The 17,340-nt window shown below is 42.6% G+C and overlaps 1 protein-coding gene across 2 annotated transcripts in view; it reads left to right on the top strand.

The window, feature by feature from the left end:
• VPS35L (VPS35 endosomal protein sorting factor like) overlaps positions 1–17,340 on the top strand; it is a 48,480-nt gene that overhangs the window by 29,385 nt on the left and 1,755 nt on the right. For both annotated transcript variants that reach the window (XM_069981973.1, XM_069981974.1), the window contains exons 25-29: positions 311–388; positions 1,134–1,248; positions 8,891–9,030; positions 10,732–10,897; positions 13,274–13,392. In XM_069981973.1, coding sequence (XP_069838074.1) covers positions 311–388; positions 1,134–1,248; positions 8,891–9,030; positions 10,732–10,897; positions 13,274–13,392 — 618 coding nt within the window. The remainder of the gene's footprint in view (positions 1–310; positions 389–1,133; positions 1,249–8,890; positions 9,031–10,731; positions 10,898–13,273; positions 13,393–17,340) is intronic.

Below are 17,340 nucleotides of genomic sequence, written 5' to 3'. Positions count from 1 at the left end.
ATTTAGGGCACCTTTCTTCTCGCTTATTCTAGCAATTGATTAGGGTCTTAAAAGGGTAGTTAACGAAAAAAAAAATAGTTTTCTTTTAATTCAACTGGTGCCAGAGATTTGTAATTTGCTTCTCTTCCAGTACCTTTCAGCTGCTGTATGTCCTGACAGCCCTCTTCCTTTATTCTTCATAGGGAGTAAATTGCATATTCATCTATGTTAGAGACAAATGGGGGGGGGATCTTTGCCAGCCAAAGAAACTCTAAGAGTCTAAAAAGATCTCTATTTACTTGTCCCCATATTTTATTATTCTCTTTATTAGAGTGTGAACCATTTGGCCATGGAAACCAAGAAAGTGATGAAAGGAAATCATTCGAGAAAGACAGCCTCATTCGTCAGGGTAGGTGTGATGTAGCCATAATCTCTGCCATACCCTGGATGAACATCATTATAGAATATCAGCAGCCAGTGGTCCAGATACTTCAGCATTGCTAGCTTTGATATATAGTATATACCATTGTATTTACCCTGCAGTAAAATTCATGGAGTAGTTTGCATTGACTAGATCCCACTGTGCATGTGGACTATGTGGGTTCTCCTAGCTCTAGGCCGGAGTTCCTTATGCTTGTTTGCAGGGGTAGGTTAATATATACACAGGAGGGAAGATCAGAGCCTGGAAGGGTCTATGCATACTAGTATACAGGTTGCAGGGCCAAAGCAAGAGCTTTGTACCCTCCAAAAGGAATGATATGGTTTCAGCTTCCCTTCAGTACTTCCAGTAGGAACACCAGCTCTGGAGCACAAATTGTCATTCTAATATGGCAGTATGCAGATGAAGGGAATAGGAACATTTTTAATGATATTTTGATGGCAATGTAATTCATATACATAAGACTAGGAACTGAAAGGGCAACCAGTTGTCTAGATGGGGATGTAGTCACTGGAGGTAAGGTACAGGTGGGTGTATGGACGGAGAAACACAAGTAATGGGCGACCAGTCCTAGATACCAGAGTCCTCTAGAGTGGGCGCTATTCTAGTGGTCCTGAGCCCCTGCCCTATAATGTACTGTATAGGCTTTCATTGTCACATTAAGTAAAATTAATTTATTATAATAAACTTCTGTGTCATATTTCCTTTGCTCCAGGCTTGTGTTGCCTTCTGCTTTATCACCATTCCTTCTCTGACCAGCATCTTCACCCGACTCAACCTTTACCTGCATTCTGGCCAAGTGGCTCTTGCAAACCAGTGCCTTTCCCAAGGTGAGTGTAAGGAATGGTCACGCTGCAGGTAATGGTTGTCTGCTCTGGCTTATAGAGGGTGTCAAGAGAGTGAACCCTTTGTATGCTCAAGTAGAGACGTACATGTCTACATATGGCAGGTGCCAATTTATATGCAGCTGCATTGCTCTATTGGTAGGTGGAATTGTAAAAATTGAACCTATTTAAGGGTTCTGTGGCCAAGGAGCCTTAGGGTCCTATTCCTTGAAGCGATTTTTTGATGATAAACGATTTCAAACGAACACTATGGCGAATGACCTGAAATTGTCCATCCAGTCACATAGAACCATGATCATTACTTATGATTGCTCTTGTGGTCGTCCTGTTGTCCCTACTGCGAATGACGTCTTATTACACTGAACGATGCGCAAATGATTTGCAAATAATCAACAATAAGAATAAGTCCAAATTATATCAAGCGACCTACGATTTTTCGTTGGTTGTTTAATCGTTGCCGTTTAATTACGATAATCTAACGATCGAACAATAATCGTCCCGTGGAATAGGGCCCTCAGCCTGGCAGCAGGGCTGGTGGCTTCTTTCGTGGGAGATAGTTTTATGTGGTGGTAGTGGGATCCTTTGCAGTTCTACTTAAAAAGGTTTGCTATGAAACAGAACGTGACCTTCAAGGGGCTGTCCAGGAAAGTATACCTTCTGAAGCACAAGGGTGAATGCTGTGAGCATCACCGGCAGCCTATACCACACCTGCACACAATGTCCAATAGCTCCTCGGACACCCCCTTTAAAGTGTGTATTGAGAAACTTATGTAAAAATGTTACTTAGGCTAGGTTCACACTGCGTTTTCAGCATCCGTTTAACGCATCCGTTTTTTGCAAAAAACGCATGAAAAACGGATTGCAAAAAACGGATTCATTTGTGTGCATCCGTTTTTCCATTGACTTCCATTATTAAAAAAAACGGATCCGTTTTTTTTGACGGACCAAAACGGACAAAAAAACGTTGCTGACCCTATTTTTCTGGACGTTAAAAAAAACGGATCCGTTAAACGGATGCTGAAAACGCAGTGTGAACCTAGCCTTAGCAGCAGTAGATCAGTCTATGGTGTTGAATTTGTTCTTTTCCCATTGTAAGTGGTAGCTGAATATAGCAGAATAAGTATGTGGAGCACAATAATAAGATTTTATGACTTTATTTGAGCCAGTGACATGAGAACACGCCTTTACTTTTCAAGTTATTTCTGCTATGATTCCATTTCAGGAAATCAATATGGTCACATACTAAGCTCAGGCTCTACAGAACAATTTCAGGCTTTTATACCCACAGGGGACAATCTGCTGCTTCCTATGGTTCACTGTCCTTGAAAGATACAACACCATTCTGTGTATCTAAAGTGGAATCGCTATTCCTCTAGAGTGATAGTCCTCAAATTGTGGGACTTCAGCTGTTCGGAAACTACAACATCCAGCAAGCCCTGACAGCCTTAAGGAGTGGTAGCTTTGCACCAGCTGGAGTCTCACAGGTTAGAGATCACTGCTCTAGGATTGCTGCAAAACTCGGCTTTTAGTTATGAAAATTATTACAGGTGTGGTTGGAATAAACACTGGGTTCTGCCACAAGAGGGCGCAAAGGTGCTTCCCCTGCTGTCCTATAAAAAAAACCTCACAGGCTACTTTGGGTTAGTGTAAATCTTGCTAAGAGATCATTGACTGCTAGACAGACTTTGAAAGGGGGCACGTCATTGGGCAGAGAAAAGCAGGGTATTAAATTAAACTTAGGAGGTGTTGAGAGCAGTGGGTACATGAAGGCTCTGCATATATATATATATATATATATATATATATATATATATATATATATATATATATATATATATATAATCATTTACATGTATAAAGTTTTATTAAATTACAACAATTTTTGTCAGTGAGTGTGTGTGAAGTTGAGGATATGTAAAGCTTATAGCACCTTTTATAAAGTTCCTGTAATAACAGGTGCGGATCTAGAATGTATAGTTAATCCTAAAATAGCTGTTATGTAATGAGTAGCGGTGAGTGGCCTGGCTGTGATTTTTACTGACTCTCGCTGGTTATCGGGTGGATTTTGCTCTCCACGCCCCAGTAGTTTCCAGCTGCTGGTGTAAATGAGCTGATGCAGGGAGCTGACTCTGGGTTTTGGAAGTCCACCACTATAGCAGGTTTCTTTGTTTTAGACCTGATGCTATGGGCTGCTTGGGACAAAAGATTTTACAGACTAGCAATTTTTTTTCCAACTAATTATTATAAAGGAACAAAAACACTGCATAGTCAGATGTTGTGTGTTTATTACCCCAGTGTGTGATGCGGCATTGCCTCCTGTTACTTCCTGCTGTCCTCTATGAACACTCCTAATGGGATATAATATGGGGAGGGCACTCTATAATGTATAACCCTTGGCCTGATCATCTATTGAACCAGTATTATTAAAGACAATATATTAGGAATTACTGAAGCAAACAAATGTTTATAGTGTGCAGAAAGTTGTCCAATTCCATTTATTTTTTAATTAGGCCAAATACTTAAAGGGGTATTCCCCCCCAAAAATAATTTTTGCATTAATAAATTGCCCACCCATAGCTTTCCATCTTTCAAATATCAATTTATTATGAATTGCTGTTTTCTAAGTGCACTCACCCCCTCTGGATGCATAAAATCACCAAAACTGAGTCCACTGCGACGCCGCTCTCTGCCCCTGGCCTTCACCCTCCGCGTCAGGGATTACGTGTCCTTCGTCACTTCATTGGGCTGGGTTAGGGCCACTGATGTATGGCACTTACTGTCTCCCTCTCTAACTGCAGCCACCTCCCCCACCCCTGGAGCCCACCACAGCCGCCCGCTGAGCTCCTCTGACTGCTGTTGGAAGGGGGGCGGGCTTGGTGACTAAGGACTAAGGGTACTATTACACGGAACGATAATCGGCTGAATCGGCCCGATTCGGACGATTATCGCTCCATGTAAAAAATACAACGATCAGCCAATGACAAAGATCATCGGCTGATTGTTGATATAGGTTCTGACCTATTTTCGTCCCTTGTTAAACAATTATCGGGCCGTGTAATAGGCCCAGTAAACGAGCGACGGTCTAGCAGATCGCTGCTCGTTTACAGGTATTATTGGGCCCCCATCGGCCTGTGTAATAGTACCCTAAGACCAGCTAGATTTGGGAGCATTACATTTTTTTGCTCTTGGGGGGGGGATACCTCTTTGTCCATGGAAAAACCTCTGAGGCCTCCTGCTCCCCAGTGCTCACTTCCAGGTTTCTCCCATATGCGATGATTGGGATATACTTCCTGTGGATTCACAGGAAGTGAGCGTTGGGGAGTAGGCGGCTTCAGCTGTCTTCTGCTCCCTTTTAAGGTTCACTTTTTGGATCCCTCTCGCTTAGTATAGTAAGAACATAACAAACAGGCTATGTTCTGCACCTGGACAGCAACATAATAAAAGTTTAATTCTGAGTGGAAAACCTCTTTTAAGCGTTTAAAGGTGTTTGTAGCATAAAAAAAGAGGAAGGGTGATTAGGAGAGTTCGGAGTCACAACATCCAGGCCAGATCCCCTAATAAGAGACACCAAAATAAAGCAACAGACACTGCTTATCCATAGCTGAATATTTCGGCTTTGCGAAATCTCTCTGAAACACATGAAAGTAAATTCTTCTAATCAATGGCATATGTTTTTCCGGAAAAAGTAGAGGAACAAAATGTGGATTCCCTTGCTTGGGGAAAGAATTATGGAAACACCTTGTAATTTGCATTCCTTAAACCTAAATTTTGGCTCAGGTCGAAAAATGCTAACTAGTCTGCAGATAAAGAACCAAAGTGGTCACAGATCTCACAAGTCCCAAGGGAGTTGTCAGTTATATAAATGGAAAGGATTATACAACTGCAGAAAGTTTTAGTTGTTTTCAGTCAGCGAAATCTAGTTCAGATATAAAAAAAAAACAACATAAAATTATAAAAGAAAATGATATGGGTTGTGAAGGAAGACGTGAGAGCATCAAGATGGAAATCTCTCAACAATCTAGAAGAGAGAGAGTGCACAATATATCAGAAACCAATGCGCGGAACCAGTAGTCGGTGTTTGTGACAGGACTGTATAGGCCGTATTACACATCCACTAGATTGCTGCTTATTTACAGAGATTATTAGTTGGCTCAATAATCATGCAGCCAGAATATTCATGAAGTTTTATCTCCTATCCGTGATCTGATGTTACAGTACGCCTTCATCTGCCATCTGTATAAGCCGCTGAACATGTAAATATGAAGTACATTTATGGTTCATAGGAAAATAAGAGGCAGCATTATTACATATAGGACTGGTCACTGCCGTGTTTGCACAGTATATGCTCTTTCATGCATTGTGGATGACTACTGCTATATCCATTCCATAAAGTGCTTAACATTTTTCTGGCTGACTGCTGGAGCAGTGAGGTGTAGTGAAGCGAGGCCTCCACCTGCCCGTCCAGGATCTAATGGTGCGTGACCTGGGCAGATCTATGCCCTACATGTTTCACTCCAGAAGAATCATTACACTCCGTAACTCATCATAAATCTTAGTGTCAGAGATTTGTATTGCATTCTTAAAAACCTAATAAAGCAGACGTGTAGCCAAGACTTTGGTGTATGATATGGATACCCAATGACTTTTTATAAGCACCAGACAATGTTTTATTTTCTGCAGGGGAAATGAAGACTAGTTGCCCACTGTCAATAACTTATCAATGGTATCCAAGCTGTGGGAACCACATACATTAGCTTTGTGGTCAGCTTTATGGCCATAGTGTAATGTTGGTGGCGTAATTTAGCAATCTTGGGCCCAATGCAAAATCTGTAACTAGTAGTGCTCAGCGAACCTTCCAGACTGTTCAGGTACTGCAACGTTCTCCAAACCAGAACGCTTGACTTCAACTTCTGCTGCCGCACGGAATCAAACGCCGAGTGCTCAGGTTCAGAGAACTTTGCCAAGTGCAAACAGTTTGACAGGTCCGCTCAGCGCTAGTAACTAGGCCGCTACTGACTGTGTTGTGTTTATAATACTGGTGTCTTTTGAGAGTTTGGACTCTCTTTGGCACCAGGGCTTGGTTGTGATTCTCCCCCATGTTGTTGGCCAACCTTGCTGACAAGACCGCCATAAGAAATCCTGTCCATGCTTATTTGCATTTAAGATCCTCCGTTTGGATATTGTATTGTTGATTGACATGAAGCCTAATGCTGACTGGGTGTGATCCCCGAATACATAACTTAAATTCCTTATGATGTGACTTGTCAGGTTCACGCTGTCTTCGCTTTTCAGCGTTCTTGTAACAGCTGTGATATATTGATAGTGATGTAATAAGATTTCTCTCCAGAGTGTATAACCCCCCTCCTGTAGATATTCACCAGACACATCACCCATACATATTCTTATCACTTATATTTTCACATGACGCTTCTTTGCTTTCTGTGCACATCAGTCCCCATCTGTGTGACTATAATCCTTCCGCTAGTAAAGCTATTTATATAGGGAGCGTTTTTATCGGCAGCATTAAAGGGGTTATCTAGACTTAGAAAAACATGGCAGCTTTCTTTTAGAAACTGCACCTCTCCTTCCCTCAGTTTGGGTATGGTTCAGTTCCATTGAAGTGAATGGAGATGTGAAGAGGAATTGTAATACCACAAACAACCTGAGGAAAGGAGTGGTGCTGTTTTTGCAAGAAAGTAGCTGTGCTTTTCCTAATCTTGAATTACCCCTTTAACTTTACAGAGCAGCATTCATGGATTGGTTGTCTACAAAAGGATTTTGCTATTTGAGGTGGGTTTTTCAGAGGACAAGTTGTAGGTATTGTAGGCATCAAGTTATAGTTAGTAAGGCCTGGGCTGTCCTAAGCAATTCCCAGGCGGTAGAACATGCGCCAAATGCGAAACACAGACTTCACTCTGAACGGGACACAGTAGCCTGCATTACTGTATATGTCCCAACAAGGGGGCTACAGAATAAAAACTAAGCAAAAGTTTTAATAAAGACCTATGGGAAATTGTTTTTATACTTTATTATGTACAAAGAAGAAAAATGCATTCAAAGGCGTCTATAGCCTTCTATAAATCTCCCCCCTAGACCACCAGGATGTAAATAGCCATTGCGGCGACACGGTTTACACTGTGATCAACATTAAAAACAAACAGGGGAATTTCTTGTTCAATTATGCAACATGCGGATGCCACTCTGTGCCAGAAAGCTTAGCTCCTTTTGGCATTTGCTCTATTTTTGTGCTTTGCAATATTAATGACTAGACCACATGGGTCTGATACATCACGTAGGATTACAGGCCGCACTTCAGAGACAGCTGATAGATCACCGGCCCTTCACCTCTCTCATCAACACTTTTCTGAGAAATATTACGCGCTCCATGCTAAGATTGCATGAATTCATCCAAGGCCATAGAACAGCTAAATATGTTCTTCAAAGAGAATTAGCCCCAAAAATGTTAAATATCTGTTTCTGGAAAGAGCCCTTGACAGCCATTATGCATATCCGTGCTCTCGAATCACTGAATATCTTAGTAGATTACAAGGAAAAATTCTGAGACGGCTTTCCAAGAATTATAATGGTGGCCTTAAGGTGACCACACACTTTCAGTAGCTGTCGATGGAATGAGACCACTATTCCTCCTGACATCTTTGGCTTGTCTGAGTGTTCATTTATTTCAAATGAAGAGAGGGGAGCAAGGTGCTGCCAGAGACATTTATCTCCTATGAGAACAAAAGGATTGAGCATGCTGCAGTTGAACATGCCTGATCCTTTCCTCCCTGACAGCTGTCGTTTGGAGAGTCTCGGGGGGCTCCCATACACATTCGATGGTAGATAGGTCATGCCGAAGTTAATGTAATTGTCGAGCTTAACTTGTCCCCCAGCTTGTAAGGGAAACCTTGAATTATCTTACTGTCTTGCTGAAGCTGTTACTAGAGACATTTTAAATCTAACAACATGCGGAAGGCAGCAGATTGCAGGGAAGGGAAGATCTAGTGAGCCATGTAGTGGCCTAGACTTTAGAGATGTTTTCTGGTTTAATGTTGGGAATCACATGGAGGTAAGGAGTTTGAAACAACTGTGAACATTTAAACAGGTTATGCATATAAAGGGGTAGTTCGCCCCAAAATATCTTCTTTTAAATCAACTGGTTCCAGAAAGTGACTGAGATTTTTAATTTACTTTTATTAAAAATCTCAAGTATTCCAGTACTTATCAGCTTCTGTATGTCCTGCTGGAAGTGTTTTATTCTCGCCAGTCTGGAGAGCAGAAGTTTTCTATGGGGATTTGCTTCTGTTCTGGACAGTTCCTGTCATGGATAGAGGTGGCAGCAGAGAACACTGTGTCAGACTTGAAAGAATACACCACTTCCTGCATGATATACAGCAGCTGATAAGTACTGAAAGGCTGGAGATTGTGTTTAATAGAAGTAAATTACAAATCTCTGGAACTTTCTGACACCAGTTGATTTAAAAGAAATTCTTTTTTGGTGAACTGCCCCTTTAACTACATCTTCATAAATGGAAACTTTGTCATGTAGGATTTGATGATTACCGTACACTGTACATAGATCACACGGTGGACACACATATCTTATAATGCTTGTTGTTTCTGTTTCCAGCTGATGCTTTCTTCAGAGCCGCTGTCAGCCTCGTTCCAGAGGTGCCAAAGACTATTAATATAGATGGGAAGATGCGCTCTTCTGAAGCCTTCCTCCTGGAATTCCTCAGCAACTTCTTCTCCACATTGCTGGTTGTTCCTGTGAGTGTCACTTTGTGTTAGTTCACATGACTGATCACTTTACTTGGGGCCTGACTACCCTGATCAATAAAGTGACCCTTTCCTATTACTTGTAAGACATGTGAACCTTCCATACCCCACTAAGCTAGTGTCGATACCTAATGTATCTCTGAGCTTTGTGTATATGTGTGAGAATCAGGGCTGTGGAGTCGGTAAGCCGCAACTCCTACTCCTGAATTTTATCAGGACCGACTCCCAACTCCTTCATAAATGGCCAGATACCAGGGGAGTTATTTATCACACTGGCTCAGCAGCTTCTCCCTAATGTCCTACATGATCCTGGGGCGACTTCTGAGAGAATAAAGGAATACTGTATATAAAGCAGCTTTTCTCCTGTGTGTGCAGTGGATGCAGCCAGTCTCCAGCCTCCATGTCCTGAACTACTCACAACTAGACTAGATGGAGCAGGTGGTCTTTTCCTGCTGACAGTCTTCTATGTTTCTAACTAAATATTCACCATCTTAAAGAAACACTGCTAGCAATGCCAGATAGCTTTAATATAGAGGTCAGCCATAGTGATATACAGGGGGTCACACATAGTGATATAGAGAGGGGTCACACATAGTGATAGGTCTCACAGTGATATAGAAGGTCACTGTGGGGGCACGCAATAGCACACACACACAGACAGCCTGCTGCAGCCATAGCATACACACACCCACACAGCCTGCTGCAGCCATAGTGCACACACACACACACACAGCTTGCTGCAGCCATAGCACACATACACACACAGCCTGCTGCAGCCATAGCGTGCGCACACACACACACAGAGCCTGCTGCAGTCATAGCACACACACCGCCCGCTGCAGTCATAGCACACACAACTTGCTGCAGCCATAGCACACATACACATAGCCTGCTGCAGCCATAGCACACACACACACACACAGCCTGCTGTAGTCATAGCACACACACAGCCTACAGCAGCAATAGCACGCACACACACACACACAGCTGCAGCCATAGAACACTGAAGAAAAACACACAATCTTCTCCCAGAGAGAAAACACCACACTGAGGACAGAGGTTACTGCTACACTACTTATGTCTTCTCCTCCTCCTCTATATTACACAGGATATCTTCATATTACACTGCTGCTCATATACAGTCATCCAGCATCCAGGAACAGAACAGCACAGATCTCCCCCCCACACAATGGACTCTTCCAGCTCAGAAACAAACTGCCAAATAGTGACCGACAACTTTTCCATGACCCCCCTATGTAATAGGACCAGTGTCCTATTACTGATATATTTCCCGACCACGCTTATGTAATAGGGCCAGTGTCCTATTAGAATGTTGCTCATAATATATATACATGAGCAAAACTTGTAAAATTCAATTCTACATTTTTTAAAGATTTTTTTTAAAGCTGGAGTCGGTACATTTTTTTCCAACTCCGACTCCACAGCCCTGGTGAGAATAAGAACAGTTGATTTTTCCTATTCCCTATTATTATGGAATCCTATCTCTGCAACGGGGTAAACTGTAATCTGAGTCCTTTGAATTCATTGGACTGAACATAAGCTGTTATTGTATGGTCAGTATTACAGGTGTAAGCCATGGAAAGCTTTTGACTTCTTTGCTACTTGAATTCATACTTACATTGTGTGATAGGTAGATGGTAACACTGACCTGTACTATACTGTTATATACAGGACCACCCAGAACAAGGTGTCCTGTTCCTGGTTCGAGGCCTTTTAAATGTGATAGAAGATTACACTTGTGAGGATAACAGTGATGACAAGGTCCGAATCTACGCCAGTGTCCTGCACCTATTGGCTGCCTTAAGTCAAGAGAGCTATCTCTATCATATAGACAAAGGTAAGTTGTCCTTAGAGGAGTTTTCAAGTTTACAAGGTTTAATTGCTTAGACCAGGGCTGCTTAACTGATGTAAAAGTTTTCTTTTTTGCTAACCTAGTACCTCTATCAGTAATGCCATCTATAGTACTTTACTGTAAATCACCCCTCAGTACAGTGCTAGCCTGTTTGGTCTAAGCAGTGCACTTTCTATGTCATGGCATAACAAAGAGGAGTAGGTGCTGTCATGTGATTGGCCAGAGAAGTCAGGAATAGGAAGTTTAGAGCGAGTACTGCTGGCAAACATCCCAGCTCTGGTCATGGCACCTAAGATAAGGAGAATGAGAAATAGCTGTGCATCATAGGGGAGACTCACAGAGGCTCCATAACAGCAATGAGAGCCCAAAGATCACTCGGAAGGTTTAGTCTAACTGAATAGGTACTTAAAAGGGAGAAGGTGACCCTCATAGCACAGTCATGTGTACCTACCATGTGACAGATACTGGCAGTCATATTTAGCTCTCAGTACTGACAATGAGTTTCAATGCTCCAAGCCAGTTGGGTTGTTTCAGTACCAGTCCTTGCACTTGGCAGCGCTCTGCAGCAGCTGTCGCTTATAGTTGGCATGTCTCTGAGGAACCCAAAATAAACTGCTTTGTAGCTGGCTTATCTCCCTGTAACCTAACATAGAAGTGGTGCTCCCTGCTAATCCACACCGCAAGGTCCCTTAGGAAGCCATTGTGCTCATCCAACAATAGGTAGCATATTGACCAGGCATTGAGAAGCTGGTTAAGGAAATGTACGTCAAAATGGTTTTGTGTATTAAAACACTCCGCAAAAGAAAGACAATTTGTAAACCCTTTGGCTTGTCATATGGGATCATTACAGCTATTTTTCAAGTTACATCAAGGGTGGGTTCACAGGTAACAGATCCGCAGCGGGTTTCTCGCTGCGAATTCACAGAGAGATCCGCTGCGGATCCTTGCCCTGTACACCCTATGGGCGGACAAACTCGCAGCAGGATGGACATCCCGCTGTGAGTTTGTCAGTAGCCCGCCCCATTAACCCCCCCGCCATAGGAGCCTATACATCACCTGGTCCCTTGCTTCGGGGCTCCCGTTGTCTTCATGTCCCCAGCGGGACGTGCAGGGAACCCCTGAAGCAAGCCGGAGCCGGGACCAGGTGATGTATAGGCTCCGGCGAAGGGGGATTTAACGGGGCGGGCTGCTGACAAACTTTGTCTGCCAATAGGGTGTACAGGGCAGAGATCCGCAGGGGGTCTCGCTGCAAATTTACAGCGAGAAACCCGCTGCGGATCTGTTACATGTGAACCCACCCTTGAGGGGTATCCTGGCGGACAATATTTTCTTTCAAACCAACTGGTATGAGAAAGTTTTATATTAATTTATTTAAATCTGTTTAAAAATGTCAAGTCTACCAGGACTTATCATCTGCAGTATGTCCTGCAGGATGTGGTGTATTCTCTCCAGTCTGAAACAATGCTGCCACCTCTGTCCATTACAGGAACTGTCCAGAGCAGTAGCAAATCTGCAAAGAAAACCTCTCTTGCTTTGGACAGTTCCTGTCTCTGACAGAAGTGGCAGCTGAGAGCACTGTGTCGGACTGGAAAGAATACGCCACTTCCTGCAGGACATACAGAGGCTGAAAAGTACTGGAAGGCTTGTGATTTTAAAACAAAAGTAAATTACAAATCTGCTAAACTTTTTGATGCCAGTTGATTTTAATTAAAAAAAAACAAACAACTTTTCATCAGAGTACCCTTTTAATTCAAACTCTCCTTTCCAAACTAAAGCTTTGGATCATTTTATCCCCAAGCACCTATCAGTCAGGATTGGCAACTCTGTCCCAAGTATGAAGCTGACAGATTTACTTTTACAGAGACTACCCAGTAACATACCATGATTTACTTTTCAGTATGAAATTTCCTTTTCTTTTGTAACGATTGGTGCTCCAATTTCCTGATGTAAGGCTCCAGATCCTATGCATAGACATTGTCGGTGAGGGAAGAGGGTGCAAGCAATTTTATTTTTAAGTTCAATGGCTAAAAAGCATGCATTATGCTCTTGTGCTCCCCCTAGTGGTGGCTTCAAGCAGCCAGAATATTCTGCTGTAAAAAAAAAAAAAGTCTGTGCAGGGGCTTGGAGCTCTGTATAAAAAGAACAAAGCTCCAACTTCTATAAAGATATAGATTTTATATATATATATATATATATATATATATATATATATATATATATAATCTGCACAGAGTTTTTAATCCATGTAGATTGAACTAGTTCTTTGTATTAGCTACTTGCAGCGTTCCATAGAGTGTCTGCAGAATATGGATTTACCTTTGACTTGACAACACCATCCATCTATTCTCTCTTTCTCTTCAGTGGATTCCAATGATAATCTCTATGGTGGGGATACAAAATTCTTGGCAGAAATCAATAAACTGTGTGACACTCTGATTGGACAGATTTTGGAGCACCTGAAAGCCCTTGGAAAGGAAAAGGTAATATGTCCCATATTAATGTTACTGCTGCCGCCCCCATCCTTGCCTGCCATGCCATGATTGTTGTGTTGGATGGCTCCAATGTCTTCCCATGGCTTCATGAGATCTTGTATGTATACAGTAAGAACTGAACCCAATGTTTACTGAGTGTGAATGTTCTTTACTGGCATTTGGCATCAGTGTGTCAGTGAGCACAGATGTTATTGGGCTCTGGATAAATAACTCCTATAAGCCAAGCCGCTCTGCAGTCCATCAGCAGACATGGGTCGTTTTATGAGTACAGCTTTCTGGAGACATATAGGATGCTACCTGATCAATGGGCAGCCTGCTATATGTTCCACTACCAGTTCCTTCTGATTGCATAGTGTTACCATGTCTGATGAGGTCATGCTCCCAGGTTCATTCAGTCCATATAGCTCAAGTATCCTGATGTCGGCAATGTCCTGATGCCAATAAAGGTCCAGACTCATTCTGGTTGTTTCTTTGGGTCATCTGACTACTGGTTCCCCACCATCAACTAGTCTTGACTACGTTGTGGCTTTGTGCTTTGGCCCTCCTGTACTTGCCAGTGGGCTTGACACTATAAATGCTTCCTGCAATGGCTTGGGGATACCCTGAAGCAGACATCCTTGTTGGTATTAAAAAAACAAACAAATATTATTTATATTTATATTTTAAATCAACAGGCGTCAGAAAGTTACAGATTTGTAAATTACATCTATTAAATTTTTTTACGTCTTCCTGTACTTATCAGCTGCCGTATGCCCTACCTTTCCAGTCTGACACAATGCTCTCTGCTGCCACCTCTGTACATGACAGAAACTGCCCAGAGAATCAGCAAATCCCCATAGAAAACCTTATCTACTTTGGACGATTCCTGTGATGGTCAGAGGTGGCAGCAGGGAGCATCAGACTAGAAAGACCACACCACTTCCTGCAGAACATGCAGCAACTGATAAGTACTGGAAGATGGGAGGTTTAAAATAGTAATAATTACAAGTCTACTGTAGATAACTTTATGATACCAGTTGATATGAAAGAAATTCTTTTGCCAGAGTTGCCCTCTAAGGGGGTTGACAGTGTACACTTAGGGTGGTATTACACAGAACGATTATTGTTTGAAAAATCGTTAAATCGTTCGGATTTGAACGATAATCGTTTGGTTTACACTAAACGATAATTGTTTAGTGTATGGGTGTGTTTACATGTAACGAGTATTGTGCAAATTTGCGCGATAATGATCGAATTCGACCGATAATCGTACTTGTAAACGCAGCGAACGATCAAACGACGAACGAGAAATCGTTCATTTTGATCTTACAACATGTTCTCAAATCGTCGTTCGTAAAAAATTCGCAGATCGTTACGTGTAAACAGTCGTTCGCCGATTTATCCAATGTGTGAGATAGGCTTAAGCGATCGCAAAACGATTTTCCGTACGATATAATGTACCGTCTAAACGCTAATCCTTATGGAAAAAAAAATCGTTACTCCGACATCGTTAATCGTACGATCGGGCCAATTATCGTTTCGTGTAAACGCAGTATAAAAGCAGACAATGATCTATTGAATTGTTGGTCGTTCAGTAGAATTTGGACCTATTTTTATTTTTGATCGTTTGCATGTAATACGACATGGCTCGCAGTGGCAACGACAGGACAAACGCAATAACGATCATAAGTAACGGTCATCGTTCCGTGTAATTGGGTGAACGATTTAAGGTTGTTCGCTATAGCGGTCGTTTGAGTTTGTTTATTGTTGATCGTTGAAAAATCGCTTTGTGTAATAGTACCCTTAGACACCAAAGCCAAGCTTGAGCCAGTCCGGGTGTGGCACTGAGCCTGCTCTACCAATAATAACATACATCAATGAGAGAGTATGCTGTATGAAGCTATAGAAGTACCGTTCTAAGGGATATACGGGGGTCTCCTCCTAGCTATAACATATAAAGGATGTGACTCCAGAGCGATGGTAGGAAATGATCTCAGGCATGCAGTCTCCTATTTATTCCATCCTTCCCCCCCAGTATAAGCAGAGTAACTGGATCCAGCGTCAGTGAGATAAGACGTGATGCCTGTCAGGATACACCCGTGTAGTAATGACCCAGCAGGGATCTCCTGACCCTCTCACACGGAGTCATCTCTAGTCGCCTTCTATACATCTGTGTTGGTTTAATATATCTCTATACAGCAAGCTGCATCAAGCTCAGACAATGCAGCTGTGATATCCCGCTCACAGCCTATTGGTGTAATGAGAAACAGCCTGTCCTGTGATACCGTATGGGAGATGAACTGTGAATGATCCCCGCTTACACAATCCTGCATCTCCCATTCCTTATTCTTCACCGTCCTCTCCCTGGTTACTGATCTGAATGAGCGCCATCAGGATCCATCACTCTACATTGCCAAAATCCCTTTAATACCTGCCCCCTGATGTCAGTGACCACTGCTTGCATACACAGTGCTGCTTCTTGTGATATCTTACAAGCAGTTAATCCTCCCCAGGGCGGCATGTCATCCGTCCTGAGCCGACGCTGGAGACGCAGTCTTATAGGTATATAATTATGGCCAGCGGTGCTTGTCCATATGGTCCGTGCCAAGCGTGCTGCCATGGAAACTGCCCAATTTTGTTCTCTTGGATAAAAAGATGAGAATCCCTGTCCGGCTTCATGCAGCATAGACAGACGTGGGTATGACTATGCTCTGAGCTGATGTATGATAATGGCTGCTGTCTGCGTCCTGGACCACTACACTGTTTATCTAGTAGAGTGTTAAGCGCTGGTAATGGGCTGTTTATGCTGCCTCAGCACCGGGACGTCCAGGACTCCAGCGTCTCATTATTTCCTTCGGCATCTTTCATTCAAGACCTTAAATTACAATTTACTGAAACATTTAATCTAGAATGTGGATAGAATTCATCTATTAAGTTACTGTCAAAGTCATTTAAAGGGGAACTCCAGACACGTTCTGTGAATATTTTAGGCTATGTTCATACAACATATATTTTCATAAAATCACGGCCGTTGTATAACGGTCGTGATTATTATGAAAATTTACCTCTCCATCTATAGGATCCCGGCCGGAGCGTATGCACATAGCATACGCCCCGGCCGGTATCCCTAGCGGCGCCGCAAACAACTGACATGTCAGTTTTCTGCAGCCTCTATTCAGTGAATAGCGGCCGCAGAAAGCCCTGTCAGTGCGCACTGTGGAGCGAGCAGCTCCGGCCGCTCATTCATAGTGTGCTGTGGGGAGTTCTGATGTGGGCGCACACGGATGTGCCCGCATCAGAACCCTGCAGCCGAAAAGATCATCCGGCCAGTACTGCAGTACCGGTTGGGACGATCTTTCCAGAGACCGGCCGGTCTTATACAAAGTCTGCACATAGCCTTACTCATTATAATTGTAATTAAGGGTCCTATTACACGGAGCGATTTTTAACGATAAACGATCGCAAACGAGATTGTTTATCATTAACCTGAAATCGTTCACCATATTACACAGAACGATGGTCGTTAGTTACAATCGTTATTGCGATCGTTACTATGATCGTTTATTCCTTCTGATCCCAGCAAAACAATGAACAATGTGCAATTACACTGAACGATTAGTGAAAAAATGTGGAACTTAAACGATTGAATGTGGAATTACAGTGAAAGATTAACGATATTTTTAGGTCCAGATCTGAATCAATGAACGACAGATGACTGATTTTTTGATCTTTGCCTGCAAACACACAGAACGATTATCGTTTAAATTCAAACAATATAATGATTTTTCGCACAATAATCGTCCTTTGTAATAGGGCCCTCACTGGTACTAAATTACCAAATGGGAACAAGCCCTTTCTTGATCCAAGATTTGGTGGAATATCCTGATGATTCAATAGGTCAGGGATGGGGAACTTTCGGCCCTCCAGCTGTTGCAAAACTACAATTCCCATCATGCC

The sequence above is a fragment of the Dendropsophus ebraccatus genome, chromosome 9 (assembly GCF_027789765.1).
Source record: "Dendropsophus ebraccatus isolate aDenEbr1 chromosome 9, aDenEbr1.pat, whole genome shotgun sequence".
In the NCBI taxonomy this organism is placed as follows: domain Eukaryota; kingdom Metazoa; phylum Chordata; class Amphibia; order Anura; family Hylidae; genus Dendropsophus; species Dendropsophus ebraccatus.
Note: the sequence above shows the minus strand (reverse complement) of the source record. Positions and strands in the feature narration are given on the sequence as shown.